Source organism: Eretmochelys imbricata, chromosome 8 (genome assembly GCF_965152235.1).
Source record: "Eretmochelys imbricata isolate rEreImb1 chromosome 8, rEreImb1.hap1, whole genome shotgun sequence".
Taxonomy (NCBI): domain Eukaryota; kingdom Metazoa; phylum Chordata; order Testudines; family Cheloniidae; genus Eretmochelys; species Eretmochelys imbricata.
The window spans coordinates 53312672-53334279 of record NC_135579.1 but is presented as its reverse complement, the minus strand read 5'-3'; the positions used below and the strand labels follow the sequence as shown (position 1 = coordinate 53334279).

General features: G+C 51.3%; 1 protein-coding gene across 1 annotated transcript in view; it reads right to left on the bottom strand.

Moving 5' to 3' along the window:
• The window catches only part of KIAA1614 (KIAA1614 ortholog), a 31832-nt gene extending 25564 nt beyond the window's left edge, over positions 1-6268 (bottom strand). The window contains exons 1-2 of the mRNA XM_077825400.1: positions 5275-6268; positions 4498-4561 (exon numbers count right to left, since the gene is read on the bottom strand). Of these exons, the coding sequence (XP_077681526.1) occupies positions 4498-4561; positions 5275-6268 (1058 nt within the window). The remainder of the gene's footprint in view (positions 1-4497; positions 4562-5274) is intronic.
• Positions 6269-21608: the final 15340 nt, after the last annotated feature.

Here is a 21608-nt window from a genome sequence, read left to right as displayed (position 1 = left end):
AGAGGCACCGGATTTCTGTCAGTTCCGCAGGAACCAGCATAGCAGGAGCCACACGTAATGAACTCAGTCACATTGCAGACTCTGCCCAGAAGCAGCAGCCTAAATCCACTTGGAATCAGAAAACAAGTTCCCAACTGTAATCAGAGCTACAGGCTCCAGTCCCTGGGCACTCAAACCACAACTGGAGTATTACTAAGAAGAAAAGGAGTACTAGTGGCACCTTAGAGACTAACCAATTTATTTGAGCATAAGCTTTCATGAGCTACAGCTCACTTCATCGGATGCATTCAGTGGAAAAAAAAAAGCTTATGCTCAAATAAATTGGTTAGTCTCTAAGGTGCCACAAGTACTCCTTTTCTTTTTGCGAATACAGACTAACACGGCTGCTACTCTGAAACCCGGAGTATTACTGGATCTGTAGTGCAGCCCCTTCTTCCTCCTCCCCCCTGCCAGGGATAGCACTGCAATCTCTCAACTGCAAGAGGGTATGCAGCTGCCCCTCCCCCCACAGCTGTCACACTGCAATGCAGCTCCCTTTTCTCCCCCATAGGGATCCACCACAATCCCTCCAATGCAGCCAGCTGCCTGGGGAATAATCCAAGACGTTCTCAACAGCGGCTGTACTAGGATATGCATGTTAAATCTCACCCCCAAAGGAACGGGATCCCAGTATCTTGGGGACAGTAAGCTCCAAGCTTTCCTTCCTGCTACCTAGTTAAGCTGCTGCACTCAGGACAATCCCCAGAATGGCACGCTCTGCCTGTCCCCACCCACTCCCCAGTTCCCCTGTACATTTCACTGCCCTGGGGAAAATCGCTCCCCATTCTTCCACTTCAGATGGTCTCCAATCTGCCCCCTGCTCTGTTCTGCCCCACATGTGATCCACATGCTATTCCAGAGCACAGACTTTCCCTCCTGGCTGCTGCCATAATCCCCCCCCCCCATTACAGTAATTGGCTCAGGCAGTCACTTCAGAAAATCTCAGATTAAACCTTTCGTGCCCAGGGCTTCCTAGGGGAAGGCAGGCGTGTGAAACATGACAGCGTGCAACTCGCTTCAGAGCGAGACGCACATTCCGTGGGCACATCGTGCTTCCTGCTGATTAACGGGTGGATTTGTCCTACCCGTGGCTCCTTTCCATCACTTGCAGCCTCTATAGCGGGATGGGGCTACCCACACAGACCACTCCAGAGCTGGAGCTAGCGTATGCAGGGAGCACATTATACCCACCTCTGCAGTGGATTCCAGATGGTTTCCCACTGCCATTCAAGGCACTGACTGGATGTATGAGGCTCTTTATAGCTTGGGCCCTTGTATCTTAGGGCTTGTCTACACGGGGGCTAAACTGGACGAAGTCCAGTTAATCCAGCTTGAAAATACTTGCGTACCCTAACTGTGCATCTGTTGCAAATTCTGGAATCCTCTTTCAAAGTGAGCTACGTTCAGTGTGAATTGAGTTAGTTCAATCTACTGTTCCTGTGTACGCAATGCTGCTATGCACTACTTTGGCAGTCCTCCAACTGCTATCCCACGCGGCCTTGTGGGTGATGGTTACTGACCTCTCTGTTTATCAGTGCGTCCATTTGCTCCTGGATTCACATACATCAGCTTTGCTGCGGTATTACTCCAGAAACCCTGCAATATGCCTCAAGCAGCTGCTTCGAGCTATGCTGAGATGCAAGATCTCATTGCCATCCAGGGAGAAGCATAGGTGCAGGAATAATTGCCATCCAGGGAGAAGCGTAGGTGCAGGCCAGCCACCAGAATAAAGATCTGTGCATGGACATTGCTGGGCAGATGTCTTCAAGGGGTCACAACCAGGACTCCTACCAGGGCAAGCTCAAGAGCAAACAGGCAGAGGCCATTAAGGATGCAGTGAGATCCAGTGGCTTCAGAACTAGCTTGAGAATGATGAGAAAAGTGAGGTTCCCTTCCCAGTTCAGTCACTGATGTGCTGTGACACCTTTTGGCAAGTCACTTCATGGCTATGTGCGTTTGTTTCCCCATCCGTAAAAGGGGGATAACAAATCTCCTTTGCTCTGAGCATGCAGACTGCTCAGCATTATTCCCCATTTGTAATGGTCTATCTCCATTCTTTGTTAAACTGGAGAACACAATGGAGCAGAATCCCTTGACTTACATAAAATGTTTTGGATGAAGGGAGAGTCAGGACACCATCAAGTCTTGTCTATTTCCCTAGCTAGCAGAGACACCCACTAATGTGACATTCTCTCTCATTAAGTGCATGCTGAATTCCTCCCTGTTCCCAACACTGATCTGCGAGATGCCTCCAGCGCTGCCCTGAGCCAGCCATTCCACAAGCTCACTCACCCGCCCCATGAAACCTGTCAGGTCTCTTATCACTCATGACATCCCCACCAGCTGAAGGCCCAGATCATACAGTGAACTCAATCAGCAGATCCCTCCCACCTTTGATGACCAGAGCATCATCCTGCACAGTACTACAGCTGGGCAGCTGCTCAGCTGCCTCAGGTGAGGCCAAACAGAGTCTCTCCCGTCCTCCCGCACACAAGCCTGACACAGCTGGAAGTCTCAGACTCTAGGATCTCTTTCTCATTTTTAGTCCATATCCCTAAGGTTTATCATTAGTTCAATGAGATTATAGGTTCCCACCTGCACAATCTGCACTAGCCCATGGGGAGATTTAAGTCCAATTCCCTCCCAACCACAAGCAGTTACAACTTTCCCAGACCTTCTGTACATGTTAACCCCTTCGAGCCTTTGATCGTTTGGGCCAACCTCTTCCTGGAGATCGTGTGGAGCACAAGGCCCACAATCAGGCCCAGATCTTGGGCAAGCTGAGGGCCATATTTCCAGAGTCTGGCCTCTGCGGATGCACTTTAAAGCCTGTACACACAAATTTTGAGCTCTAGCACTTGGTGTCTTACAAGTGTGATCTCCTAAAGGATAGTGCTTAAAAACCACTTGGATTGGTGATTTGCATGTGCACAGATGAACATGGAGGCAGAATGGCCTGGGTAGGGCACAGCACTGTGATCAAGAGACCTGGGTTCCATTGCTGGGTGATCTAGGGCAAGACTCTCCTCCCCCCGGCCTGTTTCTCTATTGCTGCAAAGCGCTACGAGAGGTACGCAGATACAATGGGGATGAGGGCCAGCAGCACAGATGGATGGACAGAGACAAGCTTGAGGCCCTATTGAACATTTGACCCAGTGTCTAAAAGGGGATTCACATTCACCTCCTCCTCCCTCTCTTGTGCGCACACACATCCTAACCTCAAAAACCTTCCTGCTGACCATGTTTGTTCCTCCAACAGCTAGGCCTGAGCTGCCACCCCAGCAGCCAAAGTCACTCAAAGAGATGCATATCTGAATTGAGCAGCACTGGCTCCTCGTCAGGTTTCCCTGGCAAGCCCCCCTGAGCGATAGCCAGCGTAGGTAAAGCTAGTTTTAATGACAGGCCTGCACAGAACACACTGCCATGCTCTGCTGAGAGCTCCCTTTCTTCAGAGGAAACTCATGCCCTCCATGAACAGCTGGACCCGCCCCTTGTAAAACACACATGGGACTCTGCAGCGGTATAGCATTTGGGGCTATTCTGGGCTCCAGTTGGGAAGAAGTCATCCTGTAATGCAGCAGCCCCAGAGTTTATAATGAACTAATACAGGTTGGTGCTAACGGGAACCTAGAATTAACTGCTCTTCCAGACTTTACTCCTTTTAGCCTTCTGTTTAGATGTGTGTGTTATTTTTTCTTGTTCAAGTGTGTGGTGTACTGCAAACTGTTACAATTACACACTATCACTTTAAATCGTAAGGGGTTTCCTGCTCCTGCTTGAAGGCTGAGGGGTGCTACAAGGAAGTGTGTGATTTGAACATAGCAGCAGTCAATCAGCAGCCAGCCAGCCACCCTGCAGTAAGGGACGAGATGTGCTTCTCTGTCTTAGGGCGCAGCCTGTTTTGTCTCTCTGGTTTTGGGTTCTTGGGTGCTCCTGTTCTGAAGTTTGGAAATAAAGTCGTGTTATGTTAAAAGCTTCCAGCAAGAGTACTGTATGTTTCTATCTGCTCCTCTCCGTGTGTATGCCAGGAAACAAAGTGCAGCAAAAGCAATTCCCACCCTTGGTTCAGCGGTGCCAGGCTTCCAATCATCTATGGACAGGGGCCGCTGGCAGGGAATGCTGCACATTTAGTGATTGCTATTTTGAGAGAACTGGGTGCTGGGGACAGTTGCCTGACTCATGGCCCTGCAGACTGGAGCTCTCCATAAAACCTCAGAGTGGGCTGAACACAAGCAGCTGCAGGGCCAGCTTCCTCCATGCTGGCCTGGAAGAGTGCCTTCGTTCTGGCCTTTTGTGTGTGAGGGGGAAAGGCCATCTCTAAGGGGGAGGAGGAAGTTCAGGGACCAGACAGACAGAGACCCACCAGGGATTGCCTGCTAGTTTTAAAAATACATAGGGTGGGGGGGAAGGGAGAAGGGGCTATCTTCACTTCCTTCCCACAGTGTTCTCAGCTGTTACCTGTACCCTTCTGAGTCCTGCAGCGAGACCCCGGAGTCCCAGTCCAGGTCATTCACCAGCAGCTCTGTAACCCAGAACAGAGACACGTATCGAGTCGCACACCTCAGCAACACGTAAAGCAGGGGGTGTGAAAGTGACCCTCCTCTTCTGTTCACCAGAGATCCCATTCACCTGGAAACCAACCTCAGAGCTCATTCCCCAAAGCCAATCCTTTCCTTCTAGACTGTAAAACCGTGGGATTGTATGTGTATGTAACTCAAATACTGGAGAAACACTTAACAGAAAAGCTGTCTTTGTTAAAGATTCAATTTTGAGCTGGGAACACTTGCAAACCACATTTGAAGCCTCCAGCCAGGCCTGCCATTCCTCATTTTTAAGCTACATTGATAAGGCCCTGAATTTAAGTGACCACACAAAGAACATGCACTGATTTAATTAAAGTGGTAGCATTTTTTTGTGGAGAAAGGGCGTGTGATTAAAAAAAAAAAAAAAAAAAGAAAGCAAAAACCCTCAAGTCCCGGCCCCCACCCACCCCTTATTTCAGGCTGTCTTTTCCAAAGCAGCAAAAATGGGCAATGGTGTCAACGCCAATTTGTTGTGCTTTCTTTGCAGGGTATCTGTAAGTAACGGCGAGTGAGACAGTGTAAATCAGAGTGGACAACAGGGGTAGGTATTGCATGGCCCAACTGAGGTGCGTGGCAGAGCAGCGTTAAGATGGCTGTGACACTCCCCCTGCCCATCACACACTCTTGAGATGCTCCAGCATCAAATACCCACCTTGAGCAGCTCCATCCTTCGCTAGCGTGAGCGCTTTCCTCACTTGGCGACGAGGCTCCAGAGGAGAGTGGTTCTGCCTTGATAGGCTCAGCATCTCCTGCAGCACGGCCCGGTTCCTCTCCACCTGCTCAGCCAGAGACAGCCCGCTGGTGGCACTCGCAGCGCTGCCAAGGCTATCCCAGCTCTCTGTCCTCCACAGCTGCCCTGAAGGGGCTAACCCCTTGCACAGATTGTCCTTGGGAGTCGTGGGGAGGTTCTCTGAGTCCGTAGCCTGGGCCAGCTCTTCTCCAAAGGGGGCTGGTTTGCCATGGTCTTCAAGGGAAGATTTCTGGCTGCTTGTAGCAGGATTCCTAGAGGAGCTGGTGCCCCAAAGCCCATTTGGGGAGCCCCTTTGGGCCCTGTTTTCTGAGTAGTAGTCAGCATTCTCCAGAATGTTCCTGCCTGGGCTTGAGAGCCTCCAGAGCTCCTCAGCTGAACCACAGCCCAAGGCACTGCCTCCTCCCACTGTCCTATGCGCCTTCAGAGCTTCCACGTTGTTGGCGTAAAGGTCTGCAGCCACAGTCCCCCTGGCAACGTGCCCAAAGTCCACATCGTCACGGCTGTCTAGCAGCACATCCGTCAGGTAGGTGCGGATCTGAGCCCCGGGCTCCACCACCGCATCTTGGGGGACCCCCTCCACCACCGCCAGACTTGGCGTGAGCTTCCCTTTCCTGACCTTGGGCTTCTTCAGAGAGGCCCGTTCTTGGGACACCACTTCTCCCTGCTTAACGGTCAACCTCTTCTCCTTCAGAGCCTTCACCTTGCTCTCCAGAATAGAGCGAGCGGCCCTGCCCGGTTCCCCTCGCAGCCCTGCTGGCTCCAAAGCCGCTCTGACAGGCTGGTCGGCGCTGGACTCAGCACTCTCAGCAGAGAAGTTCCTTCTACTGGCATTCCTGCCGTGCTGCTTCATGCCCTTCATGGCTCTTCTCTTCTCCATAGGTGAGTTCCCCTCCATGCCAGCCTTCTGCCTCCCGGGGGCCCCTGCAGAGAAAACAAACAGCAGTAAGGGCAGAACTCAACTGGACTGTAAAGGGAGCTCTCTGCAGCACCACAGCTGGATGGGCCTGCACACCCTCCTCTCCCCATCGCCCCAGCTAATAATATTGGCCAGCTCCACACAGCCTCTTGCCAAAGGTCTCTAAGCATTGCATACAATTATTTACACTGCAGTAGCCCCTAGGAGAGGGGTGGGTAAACTTTTTAGCCCGAGGGACACATCTGGCTATGGAAATTGTATGGCGGGCCATGAATGCTCCTGAAATTGGGGTTGGGGTGCAGGAGGGGGGTGAAGGCTCTGGCTGGGGGTTGGGGAGGAGAGGGAGGGCTCTGGCTGGGGGTGCAGACTCTGGGGGATGAGGGTTTCGGGGTGCAGGAGGAGGCTCCAGGCTGGGATCGAGGGGTTCGGAGGACAGGAGGTGGATCAGGGCTGAGGTAGGGGGTTGGGGCCCGGGAGGGGATCGGGGTACAGGTGATGCTTACCTCAAGCAGCTCCTGGAAGCAGTGGCATTTCCCCCTCCAGCTCCTACGCAGAGGCGTGACCAGGCAGCTCTAGTCTGCACACTGCCCCGTTCATAGGTGCCACCCCTGCAGCTCCCATTGGCTGCAGTTCCTGGCCAACGGGAGCTGCGGGGGCGGTGCTTGGGGCAGGGGCAGTGTGCGGTGCCCCCTGGCTGCCCCTAAATGTAGGAGTCAGAGGGGGGACATGCCGCTGCTTCCGGGAACTGCAGCACACGGACACAAGGCAAGCCCCAGACCCCGCTCCCCAGCAGGAGCTTGAGGGCAGATTAAATCAGCTGGCGGGCCGGATGTGGCCCATGGGTTGTAGTTTGCCCACTCTTGCCCTAGAAGATCCAGTCATGGACCAGGGCCCCACTGGGCTAGGTGCTGCGCAGACAGAACAAAAAGATGGTCCCTGCCCCAGTAAGCGTAGATGTTTATTGATTATCCCTGTGTCAAGGAAGGGCAAATAGAGAGACCAAGCAACTTGCCCAAGTTCACAGCATCCCTGGGACCAGAAGTCAGGAATCCCAGCTCTTAGGCCCCTGGTCCCACTACTAGCCAACAGGCCCTCCTCACAGTTGCGGGCAGTTCTTGGGTACAACCATCATTGCAGGCAGAAATTCACCTGGCGTCGCCATTTCACTCTTTTATACTTTCCATCGCAATCCTATGTAATGAGAGTGGAGCGCTGCTTTCGGATTAGTTACTGCACTAGGCTGAAGCAGGGAGGAAGAGACAAGTACTGTGAACTGAACTCTGTCTATAGCAATGGGCACCTCAATTTTCCTGGTCTTCAGACTCACTAATCAAGTAATTCTCTCTGCGTTTGTCTCATCTCCCTGTATAAATGGTTTAGAATAGCAGTAAGGGCCTCCAGACTGGGCACTTCCTGACAGTTATAAGTTAAAATATCTATTTGCATTTATCTAGTACATTCCATCAGAGGACTCTTAAAGGGCTTTGCAAAGGCAGGTGAGTATTATCATCCCCATTTTAGAGCTAGGGAAACTGAGGCACAGAGCAATTAAGTGCATGACATAGGCAGATCAGTGACAACACTGAGATAGAACTCAGGGGTCCTGACTTGCAATCCCCAGCCTAGCTTCTAGGTCATGCTGCTCTCCTAAGGCAGTGAACCAGCTGGTCATTAAGAGCCACTGAGTCACTATTGACTCAGAACTGCCGAGTTAGGAAAGTGAGCAGCCTGAATGAAGTTTTTGGGGAAGTTTAAGACCCACCCCCAACTCAGCTCACCCAGCCTCATGCTACTGTTAGTGTCAGCACATAGCAAGGGCTCCTCCACTCCCAAATCTGTCTATAGCATCAGAGGGAACATTGGTGTTTTTCAAAAGGTGTGGATCAGCCTCCAGAAGACTGGTTTCTAATGCTGAGTTCGCTAGGCTGGGCTGGTAATCTTCCGAGATTTCAGCTACATCCTGCTTTCGATTGGCTGCCAGGGAAAGAACTTTGCTTTTGGCATTCTGGCAACTCCTCTCCCAGAACCCTGGAGCTGGGCAGAGGGGCAGGGAAGCAATGAGCCAGGAGAAGAGCAAGAGAAGATATTCCCAGGCAGCATGGGTCAGTTCTGCATGGGTTTGGAGCAGAGGCTGGGTGAGCATGTTAATTCCAACCGCACCAGCATGGTCATTCCCTACAGTCAAAGACCTTGTTCTCGGCATCACAACTGGACAGCGTGCGCAGTTCCTGGCTGGGAAAGTCAGGGTCCCAGGCGAGGTCAGTTGGACTCCAGTGTAGAGATCTGAGCCCCTCCGCTACAAAATAAGTTTAAATTACTATTTTTAAGTGAATCCAGGTGCGACCCTTTGTATTGCTGCATTGTGGGGACTGGTATTTAAAAATACATAGATGCACCCCAGGCTAGATGAATCCTGACACCCAATGTTCTCCTAGGTTTCCTACTAGGACAGTGGACAAACTCTCTCTGTGGCCCCTCCCCTCACCACAAGTCAAGTTTGAGGATAAGAGAGAGCAGGTTCAGGCATTTGCCTAAGGCTGAGACAGACATGAGAAGAGTCGGCACAAAGGTGAGGGCTGGAGCAGAATTCTCTCCCATCCAGGAGACCATCTGGCTTTGGGGGCCGGGGAGGGGGGGTGGATCAGCAAGTGACATGAAACATTCTCCTGGACTCTCCAGGAGGTCACGGGGAAAGAGACTTCAAACACAAGGGAAGGGGAAAACCTGGATCAAAAGAACTATACATCCCCTAGAGCTGTTTCCAGACCTGAGCCTCACAGCAAACTGTTCAGAAGAGAGAGAGCCGCTGCCATCTCCACTTACCACATGGCTCTCCACATGGCCTTGGCTGGGATGTAGCAATTGGATGCTGTCGAGGAGCAATGGCCAAGCCCAGCCCTCCCTGCTACACAGAGTCATAAGAACAGGCATATTTAGTGCCTTCCTTAAACCCAAGTAGCTGGCTCTGAACACTTGGGAGTTGCCCTACATCCCATTTTAAAATGGTAACGACTTGGCCCTTCTGTAGCACCTTCCATCTGAGGATCTCAAAGCCCTTCACAAACTTTAACCCATCCTCATGGCATTCCCTCAAAGGCAGGGGAGTATTCTCACCCCCATGTGACAGATGAGGTCTATGAAGCCAGAGAAGCTAAGGCCCAGACTTTCAAAACTGACTAGTAATGGGGATGTCCAACCTGAAGCATTGTGAAGATCCTGATTTTCAGAAAGCGTGGAAAAGCAGGTTCCTTTAAGGTGTCTCAAGGTGGGCAAACAAAAATGGAGGCACCCAAAATCATTAGTCACCTTTGAAAACCTTGGCCGAAGTGACTTTCCCAAGGTCACACAGCAAGTCAGTAGCAGAGTCAGGAATAGAACCCAGGAGTCCAAGGAATCACCCTCCACCCAGGTCACTGCAGGCTGATGGTCCTGCAGTCCATTGCCTGTGTGTTGCTGTGGTATTCCACTGATGTGCCAACACCCGCCTGGAATGTAACGCTGTGCTACACTGAGTATCCAGGCAGCACTGCACACGTGCTTTGATCAGCCTACCTGGCACATTAAGCAGCAGTGAAGCGGTTAAAGATGTTACACATGTCCGGATGGGAAAAAACTGGATGGACGCATTTCAACATGTTAGCCAGGGAATCTTCCAAGAACAAAAAAGAAGCCGAAACTTTTTTTTCACCTCCAAGTTCAGCAGCAGATGTTTCACTACTTAGGGTTTGTCTACAGGGGGAAAAAATGGTATAAACTAAGATGTAAATTTAAACCAATATAGTTACCCTCTCACCACATGTAGATGCTCTTATACTGGTATAAAAGAGCTTTTTGTGGTTTAGCTTAACCTTCTTCCCAAGCAAGAAACTAAACCAAAAACAGGCCTTCTTCCAAATGTTCACATGGCGGCTGGGGGAGTTATATTGGTACAACTATATTGGTATAATATAAAATTTCCCCATGTAGACAAGCCCTTGGAGTCCCAATGACTCATTCAGAAATACGTATATTAAAAAAACAGACTGGAAGAATCTTACGCAGAAGCCATAGGAGACAAGAGCCTAAAATCACAGCTTGCCTAAGTGAGTATAGCTCTAAGTGTTCACTTGTGACAGTATTGTGTGGTCCAGTCACATGGAGGTGTCAAAGGGAGGTCAGGGTACGCACAGCTGAGATGCCCAAATCAATTAGTTGTAATGCAGTCATGCCCTGCTGTGCTAGGTGCTGTACAAATGCAGTGAGAGGCAGCCCCTGCCCCTAGAACTGACAGTTCTAGACGAGAACTAGACGAGACACAGAGTAAGGTGAAAGGGAGGGTTATTTACCTACATCTCTCAGTGGGGGAACTAAGGCAGAGAGATGCAGTAATCTGCTCACCATCACAGTCAGCCTATAGCAGAGCCGGGAACTGGACCCAGATCTCCTGAGTCCCAGTTCAGTGCCTTAAACCAAGACCACTCTTCCTGTCCTGTGGCACTGGGGGTAATAGTGGAGCGCTCAGATAATACTTGGGTCTCCGAATGTGCCACACCAGCTGAGCCTGGACTCCACAGAGATGCATCACAGTCACCCCCAGCTGCATCCTCCACTGAAAATACCCACTCCCAGCCCTGTATAACCTCCTTTGAGGCCTGAGATTCAACCATCCTAGCCGGACAGAGGGAGTGGGATAACTACAGAGGAATCCCCGTTCTCCACTTTCATACTCACCAAGCCTTCCTGAGTCAGCTGGAAACGGTCTGCTGCTTCTGTGTGGGACGCGGGAGCTCTCCCCACAACTCCGTGGTGGGGAGAATCTCCTCCCCAACCTCCATCCAGGCTCCAGGTTACACCATGGGACAGAAGTGTCTGCGAACCAGCTGCCAGTGGTGCCGGCCATGCTCCATGTCCCCGAGACTGGATCCTGGAGGCCCCATCCGCAAGGCGGGAGCTACTCCTCAAGGCAGGGCCGGGCAGAGGCTAGTCCGCTCTCCCTGGCCCTCTTCACTTATTTTTCTTTCCTATGCAGCACTGCTGGGACGATCATGGGAGGGAGGCAGGAAAGAGAGCACCCCTCCCACCCCCAGATGTTAACCTTTTATAGCTGCACCGTTACAACTACCAGGCAGCAGGGAGGGAGCAGAACTGCACTCAGGAGAGACATACACCAAATATGAGGGGCAGCTTGAGTGCTCTTTTGGGGGGGGGGAATCACAGCAGGACCCCAACTGGGGAGAGGAGTCAGCACAGGGATCACAGCAGGACCCTAGCCAAGGGGGAAGGGGAAATCAGTGCAGGGAACCGCAGCAGGACCCCAGCAGGGGTGAGGGAGCAAGTCTGCACATGGGATCACAGCAGGACCCCAGCTGGAGGGGAAAGAGGGGGAGGGGAATCAGCACAGAACCAACTGGCTCAGCACAAAGCTCACAGCACGACCCTGGCTAGGCCTCTCTCTGCCACGACTGCCACGGTTTAAACGCGGTGGAGTTTTCCTAGCAATCCAGCTAGAGCAAGGACTGGAAACCGAGAGGCAGGAAAACAAAAACCAAACCAAAACCTTTGCCAGCAGCGCCCAAGTTCACTGCCTGGGTGACTCCCCTCCGCAGCTGGGGTGTCCCCGCCCCCCTTCTCCCCTCCCTCCAGTGACCCAGCTGTGCAAGCTGAGAGAGCCTGTGGAGCTGGCCCTGCGCATACCAGGGCACCCAAGCAAACAACATGCTAACCACAGGAACCGCTGGCTATAAAAGGTAAGACATGTTTGGAGGGGCCCACGGTGTCGCCATGGCTACCCACTTGCTTGGCCAGAGGGGAGGGGTGGGAACCCACCCCATTGGCTGCGCAGCCCCGGCTAGCAGAGGCGGGAGGGTGGAATTCTACACCCCGTGGGGAGCGGCTCAGTCCCAACTTGGAGGGAAGTTGCGAGGGAGGCTGGAGGGCGGGAAGAAGGAAGGGGGAGAAGAGGGGAGGGGAGGTGGTGGAAGCTTGGCCGCCTTTGGCTGCTAGTCAGGAATGTCCCTTGTTTAGTCTCCATTTTTGGAGGCGGCTGGTTAGAACTGAGACCCACGGGCGGGTAAACCAGCCCTGGGAGAGCCGCACGACCTCTCTGGCAAGCAGGGGGAGTTGTGTGGGCCTTTCAAAGGGGCGGGGGGAGAGGCAAGCTCTGACTGCACGTTGCTTTATCAATCCCTAGGCTGGGGACTCAGCCCCCAGGGCCAGTCAATCCTGGACGTTCTTCAAACCATGGACCAGACGCAAACCTGGAGGAGCCATATTCTGCTGAGAACTGGACTGAAATTCACCATCTACCTTCGCTCCACCCTAGCCTCCTAGTCCCAGGCCTGGCTGTGTGCACAGCTAGGGCATGTTAGATGTGTATTCACTCTGTCCATGCATGTCACTCACACGCCCTGGAAAGCTAGGATGGGATTGGAAGCCCAATCTTGTAGAGAAGGCACTGGGCTGGGTTCAATTCCTGCCTAAAGACTCCACATGTGACCTTGGGCAAGTCACTTAGGTCAAGAATTTCAGAAGTGGTTAGTGATTTTGGGTACCCCAACTTCAGACAACTTAAAAGGGGCCTGATAGTGAGACAGGTCCAGAGCACTCACCTCTGAAAGTCAGGCCCCTTTCCAGGCATCTCAAGTTGGGCACCCAGAAACTGAGGCAATCAAAAATCATTAAGCATTTGGGTCTTAATCTCTCCGTCTCTCAGCCTTCTACCTGTAAAAGGGGGGGGAGATAACAATACCACCTCTCCCCCACCTTGTCTCTTTCTGGTCTCAACAAACTAAGGTCTTCGGGGCATGAATTATCATTAGCATGAGTCTGCACAGGACATAGCAAGGCGGGGTCCAGATCTCCATTTTGGCCTCTAGGGTTATTTCTGAAAATAAATAGTATTATTATAAACATATTATTCTTTCATACATCAAGATTTGAGGAGCAAATCCCAGGGAATCAATGCACAGCATTACCCCCACCGGCCCTTTGTCCTAAGTGACATCAACACACAAGACCTGAAATCCAGGCACCAATCTGAGGGTGCTTTTATGGTTCCTTGCTGTCAAATACTGACAGCAAAATCACTTGTGATAATTGGGAAGCTGTCGAGGTCTGGGAGAATGTAACCCTTAGCAAGGAAATGATTCCCACTTCATATCAGGCTTCTTACTTAGCTGTATTTTGCCTGTGGGTTTGGGCTGTGCACTGTAAAAGCCAGCACCGCGTGTCCATGGGACCATCATACCAGATGTGACAAGGTGGGAATTTTCTGTAATATTTTTATGATGCCTATGTGTGCCTCAGTGTCCCTCTGTACTTTGCATTGCTACCCAGTGCGGGTAAAAGAGTTAAGTCTGCTCTTGGAGTGGTACAGGAGACACTGTGTGTGCCTATCACCAGGTTTCTGGAGGCAGACTGAGTGGCTCATTAAAAGACTGGCCAAGGCCAAACCATACCAATGGAAAAATCCAAGTGGACAACGGAAACCCCATTGACCAGGACATTGACACCCAGCAATCAACAGCCAAGAGGAAAGCAGTTCCCCCCTCCCCCACCTCTCAGCAGAGGCCAGCTCGAGAACAGAGGACTGAGTAGTGACAGGAGGGAAGGGGAGAGTTAGCCCCCTGGAGAGACATGGCTCTCACCAGGGTCAGACAAAGGGAGAGAGACAGAGCCCAGAACGGTCCCCAACCCCAGCAGCTTGGCTAGTGGATTGCTCTGGCTTGGCCAGATGGACTATGCTTTACCCTTTAGTGGTCCATGTGACCTAAGGAATTCCAGTGCTGTGTCCCAGTTGACTAATAAACCCTGCTATGGTTTGGAAAGGCTGCCAGGTGTCACTGCAAATACCTACTGAGGTGCCTGTGTCTCTGAAGAGTGGCCAACCCTCCAACCAGGAGTCTGTCTCTGTTGGCCTCACTGGGCCGAGCTCAGGTGTGAGGCAGGAGTGCTGAAGCCCAGAGGCTCAGTCCTGGAGGCAGTGAGGGCATGTGGCCTACCCTGAAGGAAGAATAGGAGCTGTTAGGGTCTGGCAGGCAAAGCCTGTGGATCCATGACACTATAGCAACCTCCTGCTGTGCCTCAGGGATGAGCCACCCAGGGCCAGAGCATGTATGGGAGCAGTTCAAACTTCAGACGTGTTTTATGTACAATTGCAGCTGGTGTCATTCCCTGCTGGGGAGGTGCCCGGCCTGCACAGGAGCAGCACAGCTCTTCCCACAAGAGAGATGCCTTCAGGATCATTTCCCGTCTCTCTGGCCAACTTATTTCAGATTAAGAAGATCAACAAGCACAACCAAAAGCAGAGAGACTCCATGAGTGAGAGAGAGAGAGCGAGCATAGTAATCGCCTTCTGTGATGAGATTACTGGCTCTATGGATGAGGGGAAAGCAGTGGATGTGTTGTTTCTTGACTTTAGCAAAGCTTTTGACACGGTCTCCCACAGTATTCTTGTCAGCAAGTTAAAGAAGTATGGGCTGGATGAATGCACTATAAGGTGGGTAGAAAGTTGGCTAGATTGTCGGGCTCAACGGGTAGTGATCAATGGCTCTATGTCTAGATGGCAGCTGGTATCAAGTGGAGTGCCCCAAGGGTCGGTCCTGGGGCCGGTTTTGTTCAAGATCTTCATAAATGATCTGGAGGATGGTGTGGATTGCACCCTCAGCAAGTTTGCAGATGACACTAAACTGGGAGGAGAGGTAGATACACTAGAGGGTAGGGATAGGATACAGAGAGCCCTAGACAAATTAGAGGTTTGGGCCAAAAGAAATCTGATGAGGTTCAACAAAGACAAGTGCAGAGTCCTGCACTTAGGACTGAAGAATCCCATGCACCACCACAGACTAGGGACCAAATGGCTCGGCAGCAGTTCTGCAGAGAAGGACCTAGGGGTTACGGTGGATGAGAAGCTGGATATGAGTCAACAGCGTGCCCTTGTTGCCAAGAAAGCTAATGGCACTTTGGGCTGTATTAGTAGGGGCATTGCTAGCAGATCAAGGGACGTGATCATTCGCCTCTATTCGGCACTGGTGAGGCCTCATCTGGAGTACTGTGTCCAGTTTTGGGCCCCACACTACAAGAAGGATGTGGAAAAATTGGAAAGAGTCCAGCAGAGGGCAACAAAAATGATCAGGGGGCTGGAGCACATGACTTATGAGGAGAGGCTTAGGGAACTGGGGTTATTTAGTCTGTAGAAGAGAAGAATGAGGGGGGATTTGATAGCTGCTTTTAACTACCTGAGAGGTGGTTCCAAAGAGGATGGTTCTAGACTATTCTCAGTGGTAGAAGAGGACAGGACAGGGAGTAATGGTCTCAAGTTGCAGTGTGGGAGGTTTAGGTTGGATATTAGGAAAAACTTTTTCACTAGGAGGGTGGTGAAACACTAGAATGTGTTACCTAGGGAGGTGGTAGAATCTCCTTCCTTAGAAGTTTTAAGGTCAGGCTTGACAAAGCCCTGGCTGGGATGATTTAATTGGGGTTTGGTCCTGCTTTGAGCAGGGGGTTGGACTAGATGACCTCCTGAGGTCCCTTCCAACCCTGACATTCTATGATTCTATGATTCTATGATAGTATCTAGCTCCTCTCCGCAACAGGCTGCAGCCACATAGCCTCCCAAGTGGCCAGCTGACAATGCAGAGAACAGTATCCTTGCAGATTTAAAGATGCAGTACATGGAAAACAAAGGCATTGCAGTATGTATGCCACAGCTCCCTTTTTAACTCAGATCTACAACTTCCTTCTCTCTTCACAAACAAAACACCTGCCCACACTGCATGGGCACCTCATTCACAGTCATACCCCTCCTTTTCTTTAGCCCCAGTGACCTGGTTTCTATCACCACCACCTGCAGGTCCAAGAAATCACCCATCAAAGTGCCTGACCACTAGCGGGAGCGTGTGCATAACCCTGGCTATCGTTCCATCTTGCACAGTCGCTGACTCCTATTGAATAGAAGGAGCAGTCTTCTCCCTTGGGTGCCATTTTGGCAGCGGGGAAAATGCCATGTCTACATCATAAGGTATCTCTACATGGCAATGCAAGACCTGTGGCACTGGGTCAGCTGACTTGGGATCACAGGGCACGGGCTGCCGGACTAAAAATAGCAGCGTAGACAAGGCTCAGGCTGGAGCCCAGGCTCTGAGACCCTCCCCAGTCCCCACAAGGAGATTCCTCCAGCCCGAGCCCCACTGGGACTCGCCACTGTGGGTGTTTAGACGTTGCTGTGTAGACCTTGCTGTGTAGACGTTCCGACATTGTCCTGCTAACTCCCCAGCTGGCTTTTTATTCCCTCTGTCCCCTCTCCCCACTGGAATGCTCGTGTCAGTAAAAGGACATGCTGCCTACTGACTAAACCACAAAGTCTCAGTGCAATTACACTTCCGGAAGCTGTTCAGCAGGACTGGAGACCAGTATAAAAGTGACCCAATCAAGTCAAAGCAAAGAGCAAGGCACGTTCTGTTCCTCCAGGTGTGAAAAGCTAACAAAGCAAGAATGGCGTCATGATGGCCCTTCACCTCCGAGCTCCTTCCAGTATCAGGCCCCAGCACAAGGGCACCCAGCCTGTTTCCCCTTTCTTCTACTCATGAAAGTAACATGCAGTTTCTCAGTGTCCGATACAAAGTCCACCTCTAGGCACAATTTATTCACATACACCAGTGCAGTAATTCCCCCCAAACCTTGTAATATTAAACAATCCTCCAGTTCCCACAGTAAACATCTAAGATACAGCAGGTTTCAGATTAACAGCCGTGTTAGTCTGTATTTGCAAAAAGAAAAGGAGTACTTGTGGCACCTCAGAGACTAACCAGTTTATTTGAGCATAAGCTTTCGTGAGCTACAGCTCACTTCATCGGATGCTGTAGCTCACGAAAGCTTATGCTCAAATAAATTGGTTAGTCTCTAATGTGCCACAAGTACTCCTTTTCTTTTTAAGATACAGCAGTTCTTCCATCCCCCTCTCCAGGGACCTCACCTCCTGCTCACCCACCCAACAGTCAATACCAGCACTTTGTTCCCAGTTCCTTTTACCCCTGATCCAGGGCCCTGCTCTCCAGACCTCCTTGCCTGAGAGCGAGCCATCTTCCCACCGCCCTTCACTCAGGTCTTCACCCCGATGACTCCCTCCTGCAGCTTTCCACTCCTCCAGGCCTCCCTACTTGTGAGTCCTACGCCCGCTCAGGGAAACCCACCCTCCCACAACCACGCTTTCTTGCTTCCAGGCGCAGCTTTCCCTGGCCTAGCTAGGGCCACTTCCCTGAGCCTTCTGCTCAGAAGGGGTCCCTAAGCTTTGGTCAATTCTTACCAGCAGCCCTGTTCCAGCTCCCATTCAAATTCACCTCTCTTCCCCAAGTCTCCCATAGCTCTCTCCCAAGCAACTCCTGCCCTTCCTCTCTCTCCCCCCTCCTCCAGCAGCAGCTCTCACCTGCCCTTCCTGTGTCCGACTCTTACGTTCTGAGAGACTGACTCACCTGTCCCGGTCTCCTTCCCTCTAGCACTCAGGTGCCCTCTCTCAAGCCTAATTGGGGGTCAACTGACTAGTCACAGGTGTATTGGCCTCTTCCCACTTGAGAGGGCTAGTGTTACTCTGGTTATTGGCAATATGTGGGAGGAGGTGGGGAATGATGCAGCCAGCCTGCCCTAGAGCTAGGTTACATTGTTAGCAAAACCTCAGGGAACCTTAGCCCAGCTCACACTTTGGTCACATGGAATGCAAATATCCCCAGGTGGTTTATAGCAAGAGTGCTATACATAGAAGGTGGGATAGCAGTATTGCCAGCTCTGAAAGTTCAAGCATCAGGAGTCAGGCTTCCCCAGATCCAAAGATTCCAAGAAATAATAAATCTGGGGTTTGTTCTGAGCCTTTGCGGGTCGCGTTTTCAAGTTTTTCTCTGCAATCATGAGGGCTAGAAACTTACTTGTATTAAAAATTATGAAAGCTGAGATTGTCATGTGGTCATTGGACTCCAGGAGCTGCAGCTTTAAGGGAAATACCAAATATCATACCAGTTGGCAATACCCAACTAAGCCAAAGCAAGGGGAGTTTGGGGGCATCTTGGGTTCAGAAACTGGGTGTCTGATTTTGCACTCTCTGTTTTCTGTAGGGTACTGATGTGCCAGTGAGCAAAGAGATGGGGGAGGAAAGACCGTCCTTCCATCCATGTCCTCTGCACTGCTCTGCAGGGAACAGCCTTTAGTTTTGCACACTGGGCTTCCCAAGCTAAGGCCGCATCTGCAAATTGTGCAAGAGGAAAAGTTACTGGGCCCTTCTCCAAGCATACCAGCTGGCCACGACAGAATGAGGCCAGCATGTCCATCTCTCAGCAGAGGCAGCAGCAGCCAATGCTAGAACTGAATGGAGTTCAATGAAGAATCAGCCTTGTTCTGCGCTTTCATTTAAAGGATTTACTGAGGGGGAGAGAGAACTGGAATTATTGACGCTGACAGGATGGAAGCTGTTTTCTAGGATCATCTTCCCCATTCTTGCATACCCAGATCCCAGAATGCAGCCTATTGTGGTGTTGGGAACACAGGAGCTCCAAGCCATGCTGGCGCACAAGACGTGCACATACAGAGCGACAGCTGTTTTCCTTCACAAGGTCTTGCTTCCTGGTATTTGTGTTCAGAGCTGTGGATCATCTGCCTATCAGGAAGAATTCACACTTGGGTTGATAGACCCAAATCCTGCCTTGATTTCTTCAGGGAAATAAGAGTGACCCCCTAGTAAAACAGCTTTTGATTTACTTTCATCACTCCTCAAGTGCAGCTCCTAAAGTGCGGTTCCCACTAAGGGAGTGAAATTTGTTTCTCTGGGAAGCCTGGATGCAGGACGCACAGGGGCAGAACTGCCGTCATGGACTACAGAACACCAAAGGTAATTTGCAACAAGCACCCAAAAAGTTAACTGCTCCCTATTTCTGGAAAGGGAATTTGCAAGACCAAGGTAACCCAGTCAGGACAATCACATTAAACAGCCAAAAAACAGTGGTTAACAGTTACAGCACAGAAAGAGACCTATCAATGGGGTGCTGAAATTCATCTTCCCCTTTCTAAGAGACCCCAACATCCAGATGTGCCTGGCTGACTCACACCAAGGTTTAACTGAAGCTCCTCCCACCCCTAAAGGCCCCAGGTCAGGAAATGCCTGGCCAGCTCACTCTCACCAGGCTGCATATCCCTGCCTTACAGAAGCAGACTGAAGACAGATGGCTGTTTTCCTGGAGAGCAGGAGTCTGGTGCAGTGCCTGGGATCAGTGGCACTAGAGAGACTGCGGCTGAGAACAAGAGCAGAGGGGTAAAGCTGGCACTTATATCCATGCAGGACATATGTACCCTAGACACACACCCCTCCCCCACAAGCCCAGCCGTGTGTTACCTTTTCAGGCAGTCGCAGTGGCGTGTCACACTCTCTTCCCATTGCACATCACACAGCGGGGCACTTGGGCTTGAAGTACCTTAGTTCATCAGTCTCCCCTTTATAACATGTGGCACTTGGCTCCTAAGAATAGAGGCAAAAGAGAACGGGAACAGCTCCAACAGGCCTGGGGCAGCCCCAATAGGTTTCACAGTGTCAACGTGCTTTAAGTAAGTATGATTCTTACCTGAATGCTCTTAGGCAGCCATCCCAGTCCAAACCAGTTACCACCTTACTGACTGTGCTCGGGGATGAATGGGGAGAGCGGAGCGGGAGGGTGCGGGGGTGGGCTGGCAGGCCTCTCTGAGTAAAATGGAAGCCAGCCCTGGTTCTGCCTCACTCCTTTCCTGCTGCAGCTATGCAGGGCAGCTGCTCTCAGGCTGCTGGTTTAAACTGCAGCTTTTGATATTCATGATTGGTTTCATAATCACGATCGAAAGGAAATGACCAGGATTACAGAATTGTTTTAATCCCCCCCTGCCCCATACACAGCTGCAGCTGTCAGCGCGAGTTGCAGAAATCAGTTTTATTTCCTTAAAATGGCTCTAACCATCAGCTCCTTCTGAGCAGCCCCTGCGAGCCAGCGAAGGGGCCAGCTCCCAGCTCTCATGCCTCGCAGACGTGGAACATTTCCATTTCCACGGCTCGCCCTGATTTGCCAGTCTCATCACGCTGGAGAAAAGACCAAGGTTAGATTCCTCAGTAGAGTCTGGAGTTGCTCTCTTCTGGACTGAGAATACACTGATAGGGGCCAATGGGGATTATTACTGCGCTCCAAGTAAACTCCCCATGATGGAGTCTCAGTCAGCATTGACTGGACAGTAATGCGTTGTGTAGGAGCCGTTTCTCTTTAGCATTGCTCACCATCGCGACCAACAGCAACAGCTATAAGGTTGCTGGCATCTTAACCGCTGGTTCATCCAAAGCTGTGGTGAGCACAGTTGGACAACATTGATTAAAACACGGGTATCCATTCTGTGCTGTTGCTTCTGTGCTATAACAAGTGGGACTGGAGAAAAAGACCCGGGTTTCAGGAGTGTCCTAGATTAGCGAGGGGCCAGAGGCTCAGGAACTTAAGTGTGGGGCTGGCTACCCAGAGGCAAAGAGCAGAGCCTCACATGTAACTGATCTATGCTTCTTTTACAGCTCCTCCTGCTTCCCGCTTCCCTTGCTGCTGAGGACACCGTTCCTGCTGTCGAACCTGCGCAGGGTTCGTTTCCGTGGGAAATGTGGAAAAGCACCATGTTGGCAAAGTTCAGTTGTGATGGAGGCTGAACTCCCTTCTGCCCCGGCCAGCAGTTAGTGTCAGTGGGTCAGGACCTGAAACAGTTTTCCTGCGCAGTCGCTCGCTGCCTGCCTGGTTAACGTTCTCTCTGACACCCTGGGCCTGCGTTGGTTCCTGCAGAGGAGTCATTCCCTTTTCGGAAGGAGCCCTGAGAAATGGTCACCTTGGATGAGAACATGGATTCTAGCACCAAAGACCCCAAATGTCAATCAGCTGCTACAGCGGCCAAGCTGCACAAGTGCCACCTTCACCCAAGTGCTGGGAGTGGAGCTTCACATGACCCCAGGACCCGCAGAAAGCTGTATGTCACATATGGAGTTGGCCAGTCAAAACACCGCTTTGGGCGCCCTGAGGTCAATTCCCAATAGCTACAAAAAGGAGAAAGGGATTTTGCAGAGTGATCTGAACAGGAGCGAACATCAGTGTAGCTCTTCTGTCACATCCTCAAAATCCTCCTTGCCTGGCCACCAGGACTCTACAGTCTGCACATCACCCTCCTGGCGTCTCCTTCTGACGCTTCACCCTCATCACGTTACCTTTGTTCCTTATTCAGACAGGAATTGTTCTGGGGAAGTTCTCTGGCCTGTGAGATGCAGGAGATCAGACCAGAGGATCACAATAGTCCCTTCCACCCTTAGGATCTA